The sequence below is a fragment of the Panthera onca genome, chromosome A2, assembly GCF_046562875.1.
Source record: "Panthera onca isolate mPanOnc1 chromosome A2, mPanOnc1 haplotype 2, whole genome shotgun sequence".
NCBI lineage: Eukaryota > Metazoa > Chordata > Mammalia > Carnivora > Felidae > Panthera > Panthera onca.
This window is the reverse complement of record NC_138340.1, coordinates 37,026,413-37,040,815: the sequence shown is the minus strand read 5'-3', so window position 1 is coordinate 37,040,815 and position 14,403 is coordinate 37,026,413. Positions and strand designations below refer to the sequence as shown.

Below are 14,403 nucleotides of genomic sequence, written 5' to 3'. Positions count from 1 at the left end.
CTGACTTCGGCTCAGGTCATGATCTCATGGGTTGTGAGTTTGAGACTCTCGTTCGGTTCTGCGCTGACAGCTCAGAGCCTGGAGCCTGCTTTGGATTCTGTGTCTCCCTCTCTGTCTCCCCCTCCCTCACTTGTGCTCTGTCTCAATACACTGGGAGGAATATGGGACCTCATAAGACTCACTCCAAAACTACCACCATTAGTCTTCCTCAGTGCCCACCTGGATTGGTGCTGTGAGATAACGAGTAGGTGGGAAAAGTCCACAACATGTGGATTAATGCAGGGTTTCCTCGCTGTTCTACCAGAGACACTGCTGACCCCTCATCCATGTCTTGCAATCAGGAATCAGCCACTTCCTGGGGACTGATAGCTGCCCTGCTGATCACCACACACCACGGTGATTAGCAGGTGCCATGTGCTTGCGAGTATCTACTGAAGAGTGAACACAACTGTCACCAGATCCAGAGGAAGGTTGTGGCCACCACCCCAGAAGGAACCAGGGGGACATGTGCAGTCAATACAATTCAAACAGTCACTTATCTTCTGCCCCTATTACTGTAGATTCTACCTGTTTGTGACCGTGTATACAGGAGTCATACTGTGTACATCAAAATAGAATGACCGTAGGTCCTCCCGGAAGCAGATACTGACACAAAGACAGAACGGTGATGGGTTTGTCAGGGGAAATGAGGAAAGACAAAACAGAGGGGACAGGATTGGTCAGGGAAAGAATTCGGTCAAATACACATATCAGACAACTTTTCTAAATATATTACATCGCCACAGCCCATTTGTCACAGTTCAGGGTCCTCTTCAGACTTCAAGTTCTCCCGTATGGCAAAGAGATTTGGGGTTATTGCAATGGGATCTTGTGTTCTCCTCTATGCATTATGTCTTCAACAATATATCTGCGGCCTTGGATGAACACTTAATTGCGTGGCCGCATCTGTGTGTCTACCTACAAGGGAAGATGACTGTCTTCAAATCTTAGATACAGACTCCTGAATGTACACAGGATCACAGTTATCTTTTTCTTTTTTGCAAATTAGGACCTGAATTTTAAAAGAAAAAACACAGGGGTCTTTGCCATATTTTTTGAAACAGGGATTGCCAACCTCTCAGCCTCAGGCATTACACTCTTAGTTTCATGAAATTGAATGAACATCTGTTGATGACCTTCTGTGTGGAGATACATTCATTTCCACCCTGAGAAGGGTGAGTGTCCACTCATCCCATACATTTTACAAATTCCTTAAGTGCTTCTCACCTCTTCCTCGTACTGACCTCAGAAACCAACATTGTCCCTGTTTCTCAGATTACAAACCTGAGGCTCTGAGATGACCGCCGAGAGCTGGTGTTAGAGCTGACACAGCAGGAACACAGGCAAAGCCTCAGGAGATTGCGAGGGAAGTTTCAGAGGCGCAAACCTGCAGGCAGGGTGGTGACAGCAGACGCATGGGTGTGGTGACCAGAGTTCAGCAGGGGCGGCTCCTCCTCACCCCTGAGTTCCCCACCAAGTCTGACTCAGGCTGAAGGCCAAGGAAGCGGCACAGCTGATCTACAACTTGCCTACACATTTAGTCTCACTGAGACACACAAACTTCGGCAGACAAGCATTTCCTAAGACTAAGTTTAATTTACCAAATCTCCAGGACATGCCTTCATACAAGTGTGGACCCTTCAGAAAACCAAGAGAAACAACAATCCTTGTTTTTTAGATAAGGAACTGGGTGCACTGTGGTAACCTTGGCATTCCAGAGATGATGACTGCATTGTACACTGTGCTTGAACCCGTGAAGCAGTTCTTCGCGGATATCCTCAAGCTCCCTGCCCAGGCCGTGGGCCCTGTCACAAAAGGCCTCCAAATCCATACCACTGACCCCAACACCCTCCCCTCTGCACTTCCTCAAACTCCGCTCGCCTTCCACAACTTTCCTTCTATTCCTGTGTGATTCACATTTCCCCCATTCCTTCACTGCTGCTTCCACTAAGGCGACCACAAGTTCCGTGTCATATAACACGTGCCCCATTTCACACAGGACACCTGAGGCACCTAAAGATAGGGGTGCATCTCATCTGTCACAGAACCCACAACATTGTGTCTGTAAAATATGCACCAGTACGGCTGATATGTCTGCCTTTGTGTAAAAATGCTCTTTCTTTTTGACAAGAGCAACCTATAGTTCACCTCATTACAGGGAAATGGCAAAGCCCATTGTACGTATGTCCTGAGAAACCTTGGATTTATATGACACTGTCCTCAGGCAGGTTTGCAGTTGAATTGCCAAGCCCTCCCAACCATCTCATTCACACAAAGTCAATCATGAAGAAGATGAATATGCTTTATCAGTCACTCATCCAGTTCAGGTCATCTTACCAAATTTAGTACGTGGAGGAGCTGGTGGAGGAGGGGAGGTGGCCCATAGCCCATGACTCGTGGTGAAGGGTGGTCCATGGGGGACAGCCTGCAAGGCGATCCTGGGGAAGGACCAGGCCCTCTTGCATACATAATGGCCTGCGGAACAGAAATGAAAGCTATGTTCATAGGACAGAGCAAAGCACCAACACCAGCAAAAAGTGGGAACCCAAAGAAGCAGTGCTCATCTCCTGCCAGCTTCCCCACCACCAGGTTCCAAGAGGGCAGCATCAGTGCCAAAATCTCTACCCATACTTTGGGTTCCACTTATAGCTTTGGGGGTGGGGAACGGATGCTATGGGGACAAACCAGTGTTCCCACATGTGTGCAAATGTAGAACAGCAAGCTCTTGTCCTAGAGGATTTATGGAATGAATCTCCTGCCAGCTTCCCCACCCCCAGGTTCCAAGCGGGCAGCATTGGCATCAAAAGAACTCTACCCATACTTTGGGTTCTGCTGAGAGCTTTGGGGACGGGGAACAGAGGCTATGGGAAGAAACTAGTGTCCCAACTTGTCTGCAAATGTAGAACAGCAAGGGCTCTTGTCCTAAAGGATTTGTGGAGTGAATATGGAGTAAATTAATAAAATAGCATATTCCTGATATGAAGCCATCTAAGTCCAGGATCAACCACCACCCCTCACCCCCTCCACCACAGAGCCTGCTTATTTGTATGTGAAGAACTACAGATTGAGAAGGAAGGACAATCCCAGTCTCCACACATGGAATCATAGCCCTCGTGGTTCAAAGCTCTGCCTCTAAGCCCCTGCCTGTGCCCAATCTGCTTCTCTGCTGACAATGGGGTCTCCTCCTCTCTGGAAGTGCTATCCATGGGCACAGAGACACATGGGGCAATGGGGATCCTGAGTCATAGAGAGAACTTAGAAAAACATGTTCTTACAGAAACATGTTACCTATACATGTTAGTTAGGCTTAGTTAATTTATTTTAATACAGTGGTACTTCTCAGATTTAGTACAGTACAATTTGCAGTGTAATCGTGTCCTCTGGAAAAATGAACTGAAATTCCAGATAACAGAATTAACACAAATGCACTGTCATTTCTGCTTTACCTTTCCATGTTTCACCTGCAACACTGACACAGGACCCAAGAGAATGTGCTCACGTGAACATAAACGAAGGACACACTGGGGAATTAAGATGCAGGTAATAACGGATTTTCTCTCTTCACCATTCATGTTCCCATGAATGTTTTCTAGGACAGATATGTCACCTCTTATAGTTCAGAGTATTTAGACCCAGGGCACATGTGAAGGGATTCCGGCAGCACAGTTACAAAAAAAAAAAAAAAAAAAAAAAAAAAGGAAAAAAAGAACAAGAAAAAAGAAAAAAAAGGCTAAATGTTGATGGGTATGAAATTTACTTTGTCTAAGAACACTCTAAATTATACATACAAAAATAAAGTTGGAGTGAAGGCATTTTGCATTTTCATACCATAAGGATAACCACAGATTTTCTGAACACGTTTATCTCCTACACAGAAACAGAACAGGAAGTAACAACAAAAGCAATGATTCCACTTTGAGAAGGTCCAGAAAAAAGGAGGCATGCCAGAAGACTTCCAGGTGGAGTGTGGTGTCATCATCTTTGGGTTATTTCCAGAACATACTGGAAAAGCCCTCAGGTCCTCAGCCCTAACCATGTTTGCCTTCTAAACTTACCACAAAGAGTTGACGGAATGAAAATAGAGAAGCCTGTAGACACTTGGGTTAAGGTTGAGCATTTGGAAAATAAGAAAAACAAACAGACATATCATACAACACACAAAACAGACACAATGCCAGGAGAGAGTGCTGAACAGAAAAATGAGGGTTTCCCCAAAGAGTTACAAGTGAAAATGTCCACGGCACTTACCTTGTCCTTCTTGGTCCTTTTGGTAGACCTTCTTGGTACTCAGGGTTGCTGTCAATCACGGGAGCAAATTCTGGATCTGCAAAAGACCCTAGAAGGGATGAAGGTTTCTTTTGATTGGAGGAGACTGTGCAGAGACAAAAACAAAAAACAAAAACCATCACCTCATTCCTCAAACAACTGAAACTCTTTGGCCCAGTCAGATCCCAAATCACACGCACAGGGTATCCCACATGCTTCAGGTGATCCCAAGGTAAAGGGAGAGCCATTCTTTAAACTCTGATGAAGACCCATAAAAGCCCTGGTTCAGGTGTTTTCATAACTCCTCAAACAACTGTGGATGACTGGGGGTTCAACTGGATGGATATACGTTAGGCGGAGCCTCATGCCTCCCACCGCCCAGCACATGGACTGTGTATGGCACACATCTGCTGAAGCGCTAGGCCTGCTTTTCTGCATACAGCCCCATTCCATCTCCACAAGAGACACCTGTACCAACACAAGGTGGGGGAAATGACACAAGGATGATAAGTCAATCATGAGAAACTCAAGGAACGTGGTGATAGCGGCAGACACATTTCTCTTGCATTATAATGCCTTGTGGTAACACCTCTGCACTTTGCCCAAGACTCAACAACAACAAAAATTAGATGAATGTGCTTTGCAATCAACTCATACTGCTCAGATCATCTTACCAACGGGTGCAGGTGGAGGGGTTTAAGGTGGTTCTCAGGGCCACCAAGGTTCAGGAGGTGGATGTGCACAGGAACCCATAGGGTGGCCTCTAGGGTAGGATGTGCAGAATCTTCCAGTTAACGGAGGAGGTCCCCACGGATCCACACTGCCCTGCAGAACAGAAGTGACAGGTACATTCATATGCCAGACAAGAGAACCAATACCCAAAGCAGCTGAAACCCAGAGAAGAACATGTCAGCACCTGCCACCTTCTCTGCCACCAGGATCCAAGAGAGTAGCTTCACTACCTGAAAACTCTATCCCTCCCACTGGGTACCACCTACAGCCTAGACGAATAAATGCAGGAGGCTAAACTACTGTCACCACATGTCCCTGTCCATGTCTGAGAATGTAGAACAAAATGATCCCATCTTAGAGGATTGAAAGAAGTAATTCCAAACAAATGAAGTAGCCTATTTCAGACAGGCAGACATCTATGTCCAAGATCACCCTGCATCCTTCCACTACAGTGACTGTAGAAGCTATGTTTTGGGCATCTTCAGAACACACACACACACACACACACACACACACACACACACGAGTGCAAATAAATAGTTCCTTATCTGCACAAAAAAATCACAGCTGCTACTGGGGAAAAGTTCTGCCCGCAGACCCCTCACTTTGCCCCCTCTGCTTCCTTCCCTGAGAAAGGGGTCTTCCCCATCTCTCAATGTGCTGTCAAAGGCCTAAGAGGACACTGGGGAGTTGGGGATGCCTGGCATCTTGCAGGGGAACTGAGAAAGTGTTTGCTGTGACAAACATATTACTTGTCAATGTCTACTAAGCCCACATGTGTTTATCTGAATTCATAAGGAATTCTGATTTTGAGCACACTGCAAGACACAGAGTAATACATCGTATGGGGAAAAAGGGGAAGGAATTCGTGTAACAGAATTAATGAGAACGTGTTTTGATTTTGGTACCAATTCCCAGGGATGTGTCATGAGTGATGATACCAGCTCTAACACAGATTGGAGACACAACTGAAGGACCTTGTGTTCAGAATATTTTTACCTAAGATACAGCTTGAAGGATTCCAAACAGCTCATTGACCAACGAAGATGTGAAGGTGGTGAGTTATGACAATAACTTTGTCTAAGACCACTCTAAATTGTACAGGGCACACAATATAAAAATAGAGGGGTGTCTTTTTGCATTTCCAATTAACAGATAGCTTTAACATGTAATTGCATGACCAGAAAGAGGAAAATAACAACAACACTGATTCCACAGAGAGGCGGTATGGTAGGAGTCAACAAGCCTAGAGACTTTAGTATGGAGTGCAGTGTTATCTTCCTGGTGTTATTTCCAGACCACATGGGAAAAGCCATAGGGTTCTCAATCTCTAAGTTCCTTTGGCTACTAAACTTACCAGAAAAAGGTGACAGGCTGAAAAGAGAGAAGCCTGTAGACTCTTGGGTTAAGGCTGTGCATTTGGCAAATAGAAACAGGTGGATATATCACACAACACATATAACAGGGAAAAGGCTGGAGAGCATGCTGTATTGAAAATGAGGGTGTCCAGACAGACATACAGCTGAAAATGGCCCCAGCATTTACCTTGTCCTTCTTGGCATTTTTGGTAGAGTGCTTGTTGTTGTGACTCACGGGAGTGACACCAGCTTCTGGATCGGCTAAAGGCTCTAGAAGGGATAGAGGTGTATTCTGATTTTAGTAGACTGCAGAATTGAAACAAACACCACATCTTGTGACATCTTAAACTCTTCCCCACACTCAGGACCATGAAGAGAGGCAGAGAGTAACCCACAAGCCTCAGGTGACCCCTACGATAAGGGGGAGATCCATCCCCTCATCTTAAAGAAGAAACCATAGGGCCCTGGTTCTTGTTCTTCATAATTAGTCAAGTAACTTTCAACAGGTCAACTTAAAGAGAAAACTGGAAATTGTCACCAAAACAGCCATTTCTTAATATACATTAGGGGAAATAAATCACCATCTCATGACAGATAAGAATTAAAATTAGAGTGTCAATTGGTGGAAAATATCAATAAATCCTCAACAGAAGAGCATGGGTGTGTTTCTTCTGGCTCCAGGAGAATTGTTCAATCTTTCAGCTTATCTATAAGCTGCCTTCCACATGGGAGCAGGTATTATATAACTATTTCCGAATAGAAATGTACTGAGACTAATATTATAATCAAGAGAAAAGATCTGATCCTGATCCTTGAGGAAGATTCCACAGGGCCCTGGTTCAGGTGTTTTCATAACTGATCGAGCAACTGTGAACAGCTCAGGTCTCAACTAGCTAGAAATAAATTTAGGGTGTGTCTCATCCCTCAGAGAGCCCAACACGTGGTCTTTGTAACAAGCTACATCCTAAGGAGTGCTAGGTCTGTCAACCTGTATAAGGACTGTTTCTTCTCTATAAGAGACACTTGCTGCCTAGCTCACCATGTGGAAATGACAGCCCATTTCATGCATGTCCTGAGAATGTTACAATGCCCTCAGTCAGGTTGACCTGAAAGCCCTGTGATGCCATCACTGCATCTTCCCCCAAAGACTTAACAGGAAAAAGATGAAAGGTGTTTTACAAGTCAACTTCTACTATTCATATCATCTTACCAAATGCTGGAGGTGGAGGGTGAGGTCCCAGAGGCCACCAGGGTGGAGAAGATGGGGTTGGCCCAGAGCCTATGAATGGTGATAAAGGGCGCCCATGGGATAGTGCCCCATGGAGGGCACTTCTGGGAAAGAAGGAAATGCTCTGGCAGCTACGTTGACCTACAGGACAGATATTAAACTTTTGAGATGTGTTAGGGTAAAAGGTGAAAAATCCAACATCAACACTAATATAGCTGAACAGCAATGAAGCAGGAACAGTGCCTGTCTCCTTCCCTTCCTCCTGGTTTCAACAGGGCTTCTTTATAGAAAGTGTATTTTCTATGGAGCATTTACCCAAAAGCCAAATCAAGAAAGCTCATCAGGACATACAGCCTCCAATTCATGCTGTTGTTCACGTTATTCATGTGAAACAAAAGAAAAAGCCTTCAACATTGTCTCAAGGTGGAAGGGGGGCTGACCCATGTCCATTCTGGCACCCACTCTCCAGTTAAGTGTAACTGGGAGGTTGTAGGGGGGTCCACAGACATTGGAGGGGCGTGAGTTCCACCACCCACAGGGACAGACCCAAAAAGCCCTGCTGGCTGGGGGCGTCTGAGGGAAACAGTGTCCTGTCACCACTGTGAGACAACCTGTGCCCTCTAGTAACCACCTGGGACTTTTTGCAGGAGACCAAACAATGACACCCACTGGAAGAAGCAGCCGATTGTGCGGATGTTGCCTCAGAAGTTAAACTACTGCATTTCACAATGTGCTCCATACCTCTCCATGGAGGGATCTCCCTGTCAGGTCCTCTTGCCATTGGTTTGTGCCTCCTGAATTCCTCTGGAAGCCTCTGTCTTTGGATGACTTCCACTCTTGAAGATCGAGATGAATCAGTTTCGCTAAGAGTTATCACACCCAGGCCTCCACTGGACACCGAACAGTTTCGCCTTTTTAAAAACCTCACAGCACCCTTGCAAGAAATACGTCAAAGTCCTGCACCTGCATTTCGAGTAGGCGACCTCCCTGCTCTGCTCCACCACCACCCTCTCCAGATCACGAGCCCCGAGCTGGGAGAGAGAAACACATCCACATCCAGCTGTGGCAAGCTGTGCACAAGAGGAGGAGAGAAAAACATTCTAACCCAGTTGTCCAGAGCCACCTTCTCACAAAGAGCAATCGGAAAGAGTCAGCACATCAATAAAAACCCATGTGGAGAGATTCAGTGGCCTGCTATGATCATCTGCGTTAGGTGCTGAAGCACTCAGGAACTACTGGGCAGAGTGCAGCCTACCAGGTGTCCGAAGGTGAGCTCTGACTGCTGCAGCTGTTCTCGTGTTCCTTCTACTCTTCTCCTGGGAGCGCAGTCACTTTCACCAGATGAAGCACAATGTTGAGGGTGATGTTAATTGGCCCAGGTTCCCATCATAAGAACTGATCTCTCATGCACACGGCCCAATCATATAAGACACATTTCACATGAGGCGGAGAGTACAGAAAGCTCAAAGCCATTGCTACACCACCTTGGATTTATTATTTAATGCCTGTGGGGCTCCACGTTGACACGGTCTCCTTATCCGTGGTGACAGCTCCCTAATCCTGCAATGAGGATCTTTCATCATAAAGTTCATGGGGCACCTGGGTGGCTCAGTTGGTAAAGCGTCGGACTTCAGCTCAGGTCATTAACTCGAGGTCCATGAGTTGGAGCCCCATGTTGGGCTCTGTGCTGACAGCTCAGAGCCTGGAGCCTGCTTCAGATTCTGTGTCTCCCTCTCTCTTTCTCTGCCCCTCCCCACTCGCACTCTACCTCTCTCTCTCAAAAATAAACAAACATTAAAAAATAACAATAAAAATAAAGTTCAAATCTTCTTTTCCTTGTATCCTTATTGTTTTCCTCATGGTTACAACAAGTGGGTCTCTAAAATGGGATGGTCATACTTGTCGATGTGATTCGTCCTCCACCAAACTGCTTCCTGAGGTTTGTAATCATTTCCAGCACCTCCAGAAACATGTTCGGGAACCACATTTCCACATAGTCTGGCCAGCATCAGGGATCAGGAAATCTTTAGTGACTTGTTTAGATTCATATTTTTAACTTAGCATCTGGAAAATGTCACACTTCTTTTGAAGTCTCTATACGAATACATGTCTCCTGAATGTTTGTGTATATTTGTGTGCTACTTGATACAACGTTTCAAAGTAATACAATGTGCTTCCTGTGAGCTGCTGGTAGGAGCTGAACTCCCTTGTAGTTCGGTAGCTCTTCTGCAGCTAATTTCACTTTCTCTTCTGCAGCTGACAGCTGCTTCTCCCCTTCCAGCTGCTCCCATTCTTTCAGTCCCAGCTTCCTAGAGGGGAAAGATACATTACCTGGTAGCCCATGTGAAATTCGGCCTTTCTTCCCTCCCTGAAATCTGAAGGCAGGCCTCAAATGTGCCCTCTCCCCTTCCCCATAAACGCACAGATCCACAAACACAATCAGGGGAAAGCATTGATGCCCCCCATTAAGGGACTAAACAAAGTCAAACTCTAGTGTGCTGGCAAGTCTTTGGCAACTCTGAGCTTCTCTTCACAGCTCTCTATTCCCACTCATCAACACATCACATAAATATAAAAAGCCCACACGAGATGCACTCAGGCTCTTGTGATTGGGACTGCACAAGTGTATTTCTTTTCAATGTACAAAACCAAGCCTGACCTACTCATCACAACTAAACACATAAGGATGATGCAGGGGTTCCTGACTTGTCTGATTTCTCCCAAGAGCCCTAAACTCTCAGTCAAGGCTCGGGCCATGACATTGCCATAGAGACATCTTTCTTGGACATGGTGTCATTAACACTGTACAATGACCTACTGGACATCTCTACACTTCACGAGGGAACTCCTGCCATCTGCCTCAAAGACACCAGTTGAGAAGAATGCAAAATACACTGACAAAAAGAAAATGATGTGAATTGCCCACGTTCAGAATACTGTCTCCTGGAAAAGGAATGCGGGGAAGGGAAGGCAAGGCAAGGCAAGGCAAGGCAAGGCAAGGCAAGGCAAGGCAAGGGAAAAGAGAGAAAGGAAGGAAAACTGAGTTCACAGGACTCAGTAATGCTGGCACCCCTGATCTCCTACCAGACATAAACTCCCATCTCATCTGCAGCAAGATACCATCCTAGTACACCTGAATTCTCCTCCCAATATTTCCTACCCAATGTCTAGAGTTTAACAAAAAATATATATACACATGGCACTCATGTTGCTACAATGGGACTGAAATGTAAAGGACAATGAAAATGAACCCTGGGGTTTCCACAAAGTGCAGGAAGGTGCAGATCACAGAAATCAAGGCAGAAGGGAGAAACACAATTCTTTACTGATTACCATGGTAAAAGTATGGTTGGTGTTAAATGTGCTCAAAGAAAGAAAATGATCCCCACTGTCTGACACATCTGTTCTTACAATGGTGTTTGTAACAACTAACTCCTAAAAGTCTTACTCTTCCGTGAGCTTCTTTGTCCCCACATTCCATCATGAACGTCTACATTCTTCTTCAGCGTGTCCCATTTGGCATCCTTTGCCCCTTTCACACACCTAAGTGCATCACAGCTGTCCCCCAGTTCCCTTTTGCTGCCTATCCAGCATAAAACAGTGTACTTGGGTGTGTGCACCTGTTACCATGAGTGTGGCCATGAGGGGGGAGAGGAGAAAGGACAGGATTCCCAAGGCAGGAAGCCACTTTTTGCTTTCCCAAACCAAACTCATTCTACCAAGTGCGGTTTTCTTCCCTCCAAGCAACACCTCTTCCACGTTATGTTTACGAGACGTCAAGACTCCCTGCACCGAATCCTTGACGCGTGCACTCATATCTCCTGACTTGAAGACAGATTTGAGAAAGGTGTGGAATGACTATAGAAGAACACGAATGTACTTACCACTACTAAAATGTACACTTAAATGTTTATGATGGGAAACTTTCTAATGCAAGTATTTTACCACAGTTAAAGAAGAAAAACTTAAAAAGGAAGTAATGATGCTCATTTCTGATTTATATAACATTTGATAGTAAATTTTTTTACCTGATTCTTGTGGATCTTAAGCTGAGCATTTTTTTTCTGCACAGGCTGTTTCTTCAGACTTCGATTTCACTTCCTGTTCTTCAGACTTCAATTTCACTTCGTTGGTATGAACTTCATTAAGGGAGAGGTGAACCTGAGCAAAACATCCTCTCTAGTGAGTTCTTCCCAAGAAGAAGATCACTCAGTAGATAACATATAAATCAAATATTCTAAGACATGAAAGATTTGTTTTTCTTCAAAGCTAAAGTGTACAATGGAAATCCTGCAGGAAATAGAGGGAATTTACTTCTGAAACTTCTGAAGTGTTTACTAAAATAGCACCTTTCAAGTTCTTTGTAGATTTTTCCCTTCCCCAATTTGCAAGTAGGATAGAAACAAAATGTGTACTACACTTTCCAAACAAACACAGGATAATGTGTCACAAAGAAGCATTGTCAATAGAATGTGCTCTGTCAGTCCCTGTATCATTAAAAACAGTTGATCCAGTTTGGGCCAAAGAGAAAAGCCAGACACATAAAGAAACGAAGGATGAAGAGAACAGTAGAAGGTGTAAATGTTTCAGAGCAACTATCTTGGTTTCCAGACAATGGAACTGTGACTGGATGACGATGAGAAATCGAAGAAAGTGTAAAATCTTTCAAGCCAAACAGCTCCAATGAATGACTTTTCTTTATGGAAGAAAAATATTGTCACCAGATTCTGTTTCAAAATTCTCTGCTCTGCATTAGGAGGAACAGAACTGTTCAACATGGCAAGAAACCTCTAGTGCTCTCTCCCGGCAGCACTGAATGATACAAAAATTAAGCCAGGCTTATGAAAACAAATTCTGCCTAACTCCTAAATAAAAGAAGTACTGTGGTGTTATTGCTTGAAACAGCAGTGAACAGCATGGAAGGTTGAGGGGCTAAATTCACCCAATGACCAAAAGGGCGCAAACATCAAATTATGGTAACTCAGGAAGCCCCGATTCTTGGCATTCTGATTTCTCTCAGATTGCAACGAAGCATGCACACTTGGAATGATGTTATTAAAAAATTCATTAGTGCGCTCAAGTGTCTCACTGTTATTCTTCAACAAAACACATAGTCATCAGGAATACTTACTCATTACTTTTATTTCCATTTTTAAAGGACAAAGAAGGGACTTTAATACGTTTTTTTAATTTATTTTTTGAGAGACAGAGCAAGTGAGCAGGGGAAGGGCAGAGAGAGGCAGAGGGAGAGAATCCCAAGCAGGCTCCCCAAAGTCAGCAAGAAGCCCGATGCAGGGCTGAAACTCACAAACCATGAGACCATGACCTGAGCTGAAACCAAGAGTTGGATGTTTAACCGACTGAGCCACCCAGGCACCCAGGACAAAGAAGGGATTTTTATTTTACATCTATGTGCTTCGTAAGAGGGAAGCTTATTTTGCCACATTTCTTTGCTCTGTTGATCTACACAAATATGTAATAAAGGATTCAGAATTCAAAAATATTAATTACACTGACAAAAATATTAATTACACTATCTCTGGTGGGTAAGTCACTATAGAAATAAAGAATGTAGTATTTTACATATGTGATGATTGCTTTGAATTGAGCCTGGTATAGAATGGAATGAAATGGGACACCAGGATGAAAGAGGAGATGCCAAAATCAGTGAACCAGAAGTGAACACAATTCCAGGTGAAATCATGAAAATGAAAAGAAAATGGTGGGGGGGATGGTTATACCTTCTGTTCACAAAGGGATATTTTTTCTGCACATTTTGCATTTTCCTTCATGTAGTATTTAATCTTTTCAGAAAATTGAGCTTAAATTAACCACAAAAAAAAAAAAAAAAAAAAAAAAAAAACCAAACAGCAATCTCTTAAGGTTAGTACCAAAACCAGTAAAATCACATTACCCATTGTGTCAATAGCAAAGGCACATGATCTGGCACTGTGGTCACATATAACATTTGGCATTACTGTGGTCCCTGAAGAAAGCAAGTTTTAGTTAATGGCATTTTATTTTTCTTTGTCTCATTCTCTCCTTCTTCCTCTCTCTCTCTCCCTCTCTCTCTCTCCTCTTTCTTTTTTCTTTTAGAGAGAGAGAACACATGAGTGGGTGAAGGGTAGGGAGAGAGAGAGAATCTTAAGCATATTCCAGGATCAGTGTGGAGTCTGAGGCAGGACTCAATCCCATGACCCTGCGATCATTTCCTGAGCCAAAATCAAAAGTCAGATACACAACCGACTGAGCCACCCAGGTGTCCCCTAATATCCCATCATTAAGCATCATTATTCTTAGAATATATGAACAGTTCAAACTGCTCTGACCTCACCAGAGGAGAAATGGAGAAAAACCAAGTATCCTACATACTTGTATTCTGTCCTTCGTGATCAAATAAACAAATCAGTGCAATTACTTTAAAAACAAAAGTCAAAAAGAAAAAATAATCCACCTAATTTATTCAAGGTTTTCCCCCATTTTCACTCACACTTTAAAAATAATGAAAGAGGCACCTGGGTGACTCAGTCAGTTGAGATCCAACTCAGTCAGTTGAGATCCATCATCTTACCACTCACGAGTTCAAGCCCCATATCAGGCTCACTGCTGTCAACACAGAGCCTGCTTCGGATCTTCTGTCCTCCTCTCCCTCTGCCCACTCCTCACTTGCACTCTCACTCTCTCTCAAAAATAAATAAATCCTTTAAATAGATAGATAACAATAACAATAACAATAACAATAACAATAACAATAACAATAACAATAACAATAACAACAAT

At 44.0% G+C, this 14,403-nt stretch overlaps 1 protein-coding gene and 1 long non-coding RNA gene across 4 annotated transcripts in view; both read right to left on the bottom strand.

Moving 5' to 3' along the window:
* Window positions 1-283: 283 nt before the first annotated feature.
* The window catches only part of LOC132673358 (transport and Golgi organization protein 1 homolog), a 257,878-nt gene continuing 243,758 nt past the window's right edge, over window positions 284-14,403 (bottom strand). Inside the window, exons 12-14 of one of the 3 annotated variants that reach the window (XM_081794979.1) lie at window positions 6,583-6,665; window positions 2,377-2,514; window positions 284-1,426 (exon numbers count right to left, since the gene is read on the bottom strand). In XM_081794979.1, the coding sequence (XP_081651105.1) occupies window positions 1,391-1,426; window positions 2,377-2,514; window positions 6,583-6,665 (257 nt within the window). In that variant the 3' untranslated portion in view covers window positions 284-1,390. Of the gene's footprint in view, window positions 1,427-2,376; window positions 2,515-4,287; window positions 4,412-4,979; window positions 5,131-6,582; window positions 6,666-14,403 lie in introns of those variants that run through there. The other 2 variants (XR_013554142.2, XM_078442834.2) reach the window with 2 other exon arrangements.
* On the bottom strand, window positions 7,619-11,781 carry LOC144614118 (uncharacterized). Its single transcript, XR_013551651.2, has 3 exons — window positions 11,652-11,781; window positions 8,365-9,932; window positions 7,619-7,764 (listed from the first exon to the last, which is right to left on the bottom strand). It is a non-coding gene; the product is annotated as an uncharacterized LOC144614118 (long non-coding RNA).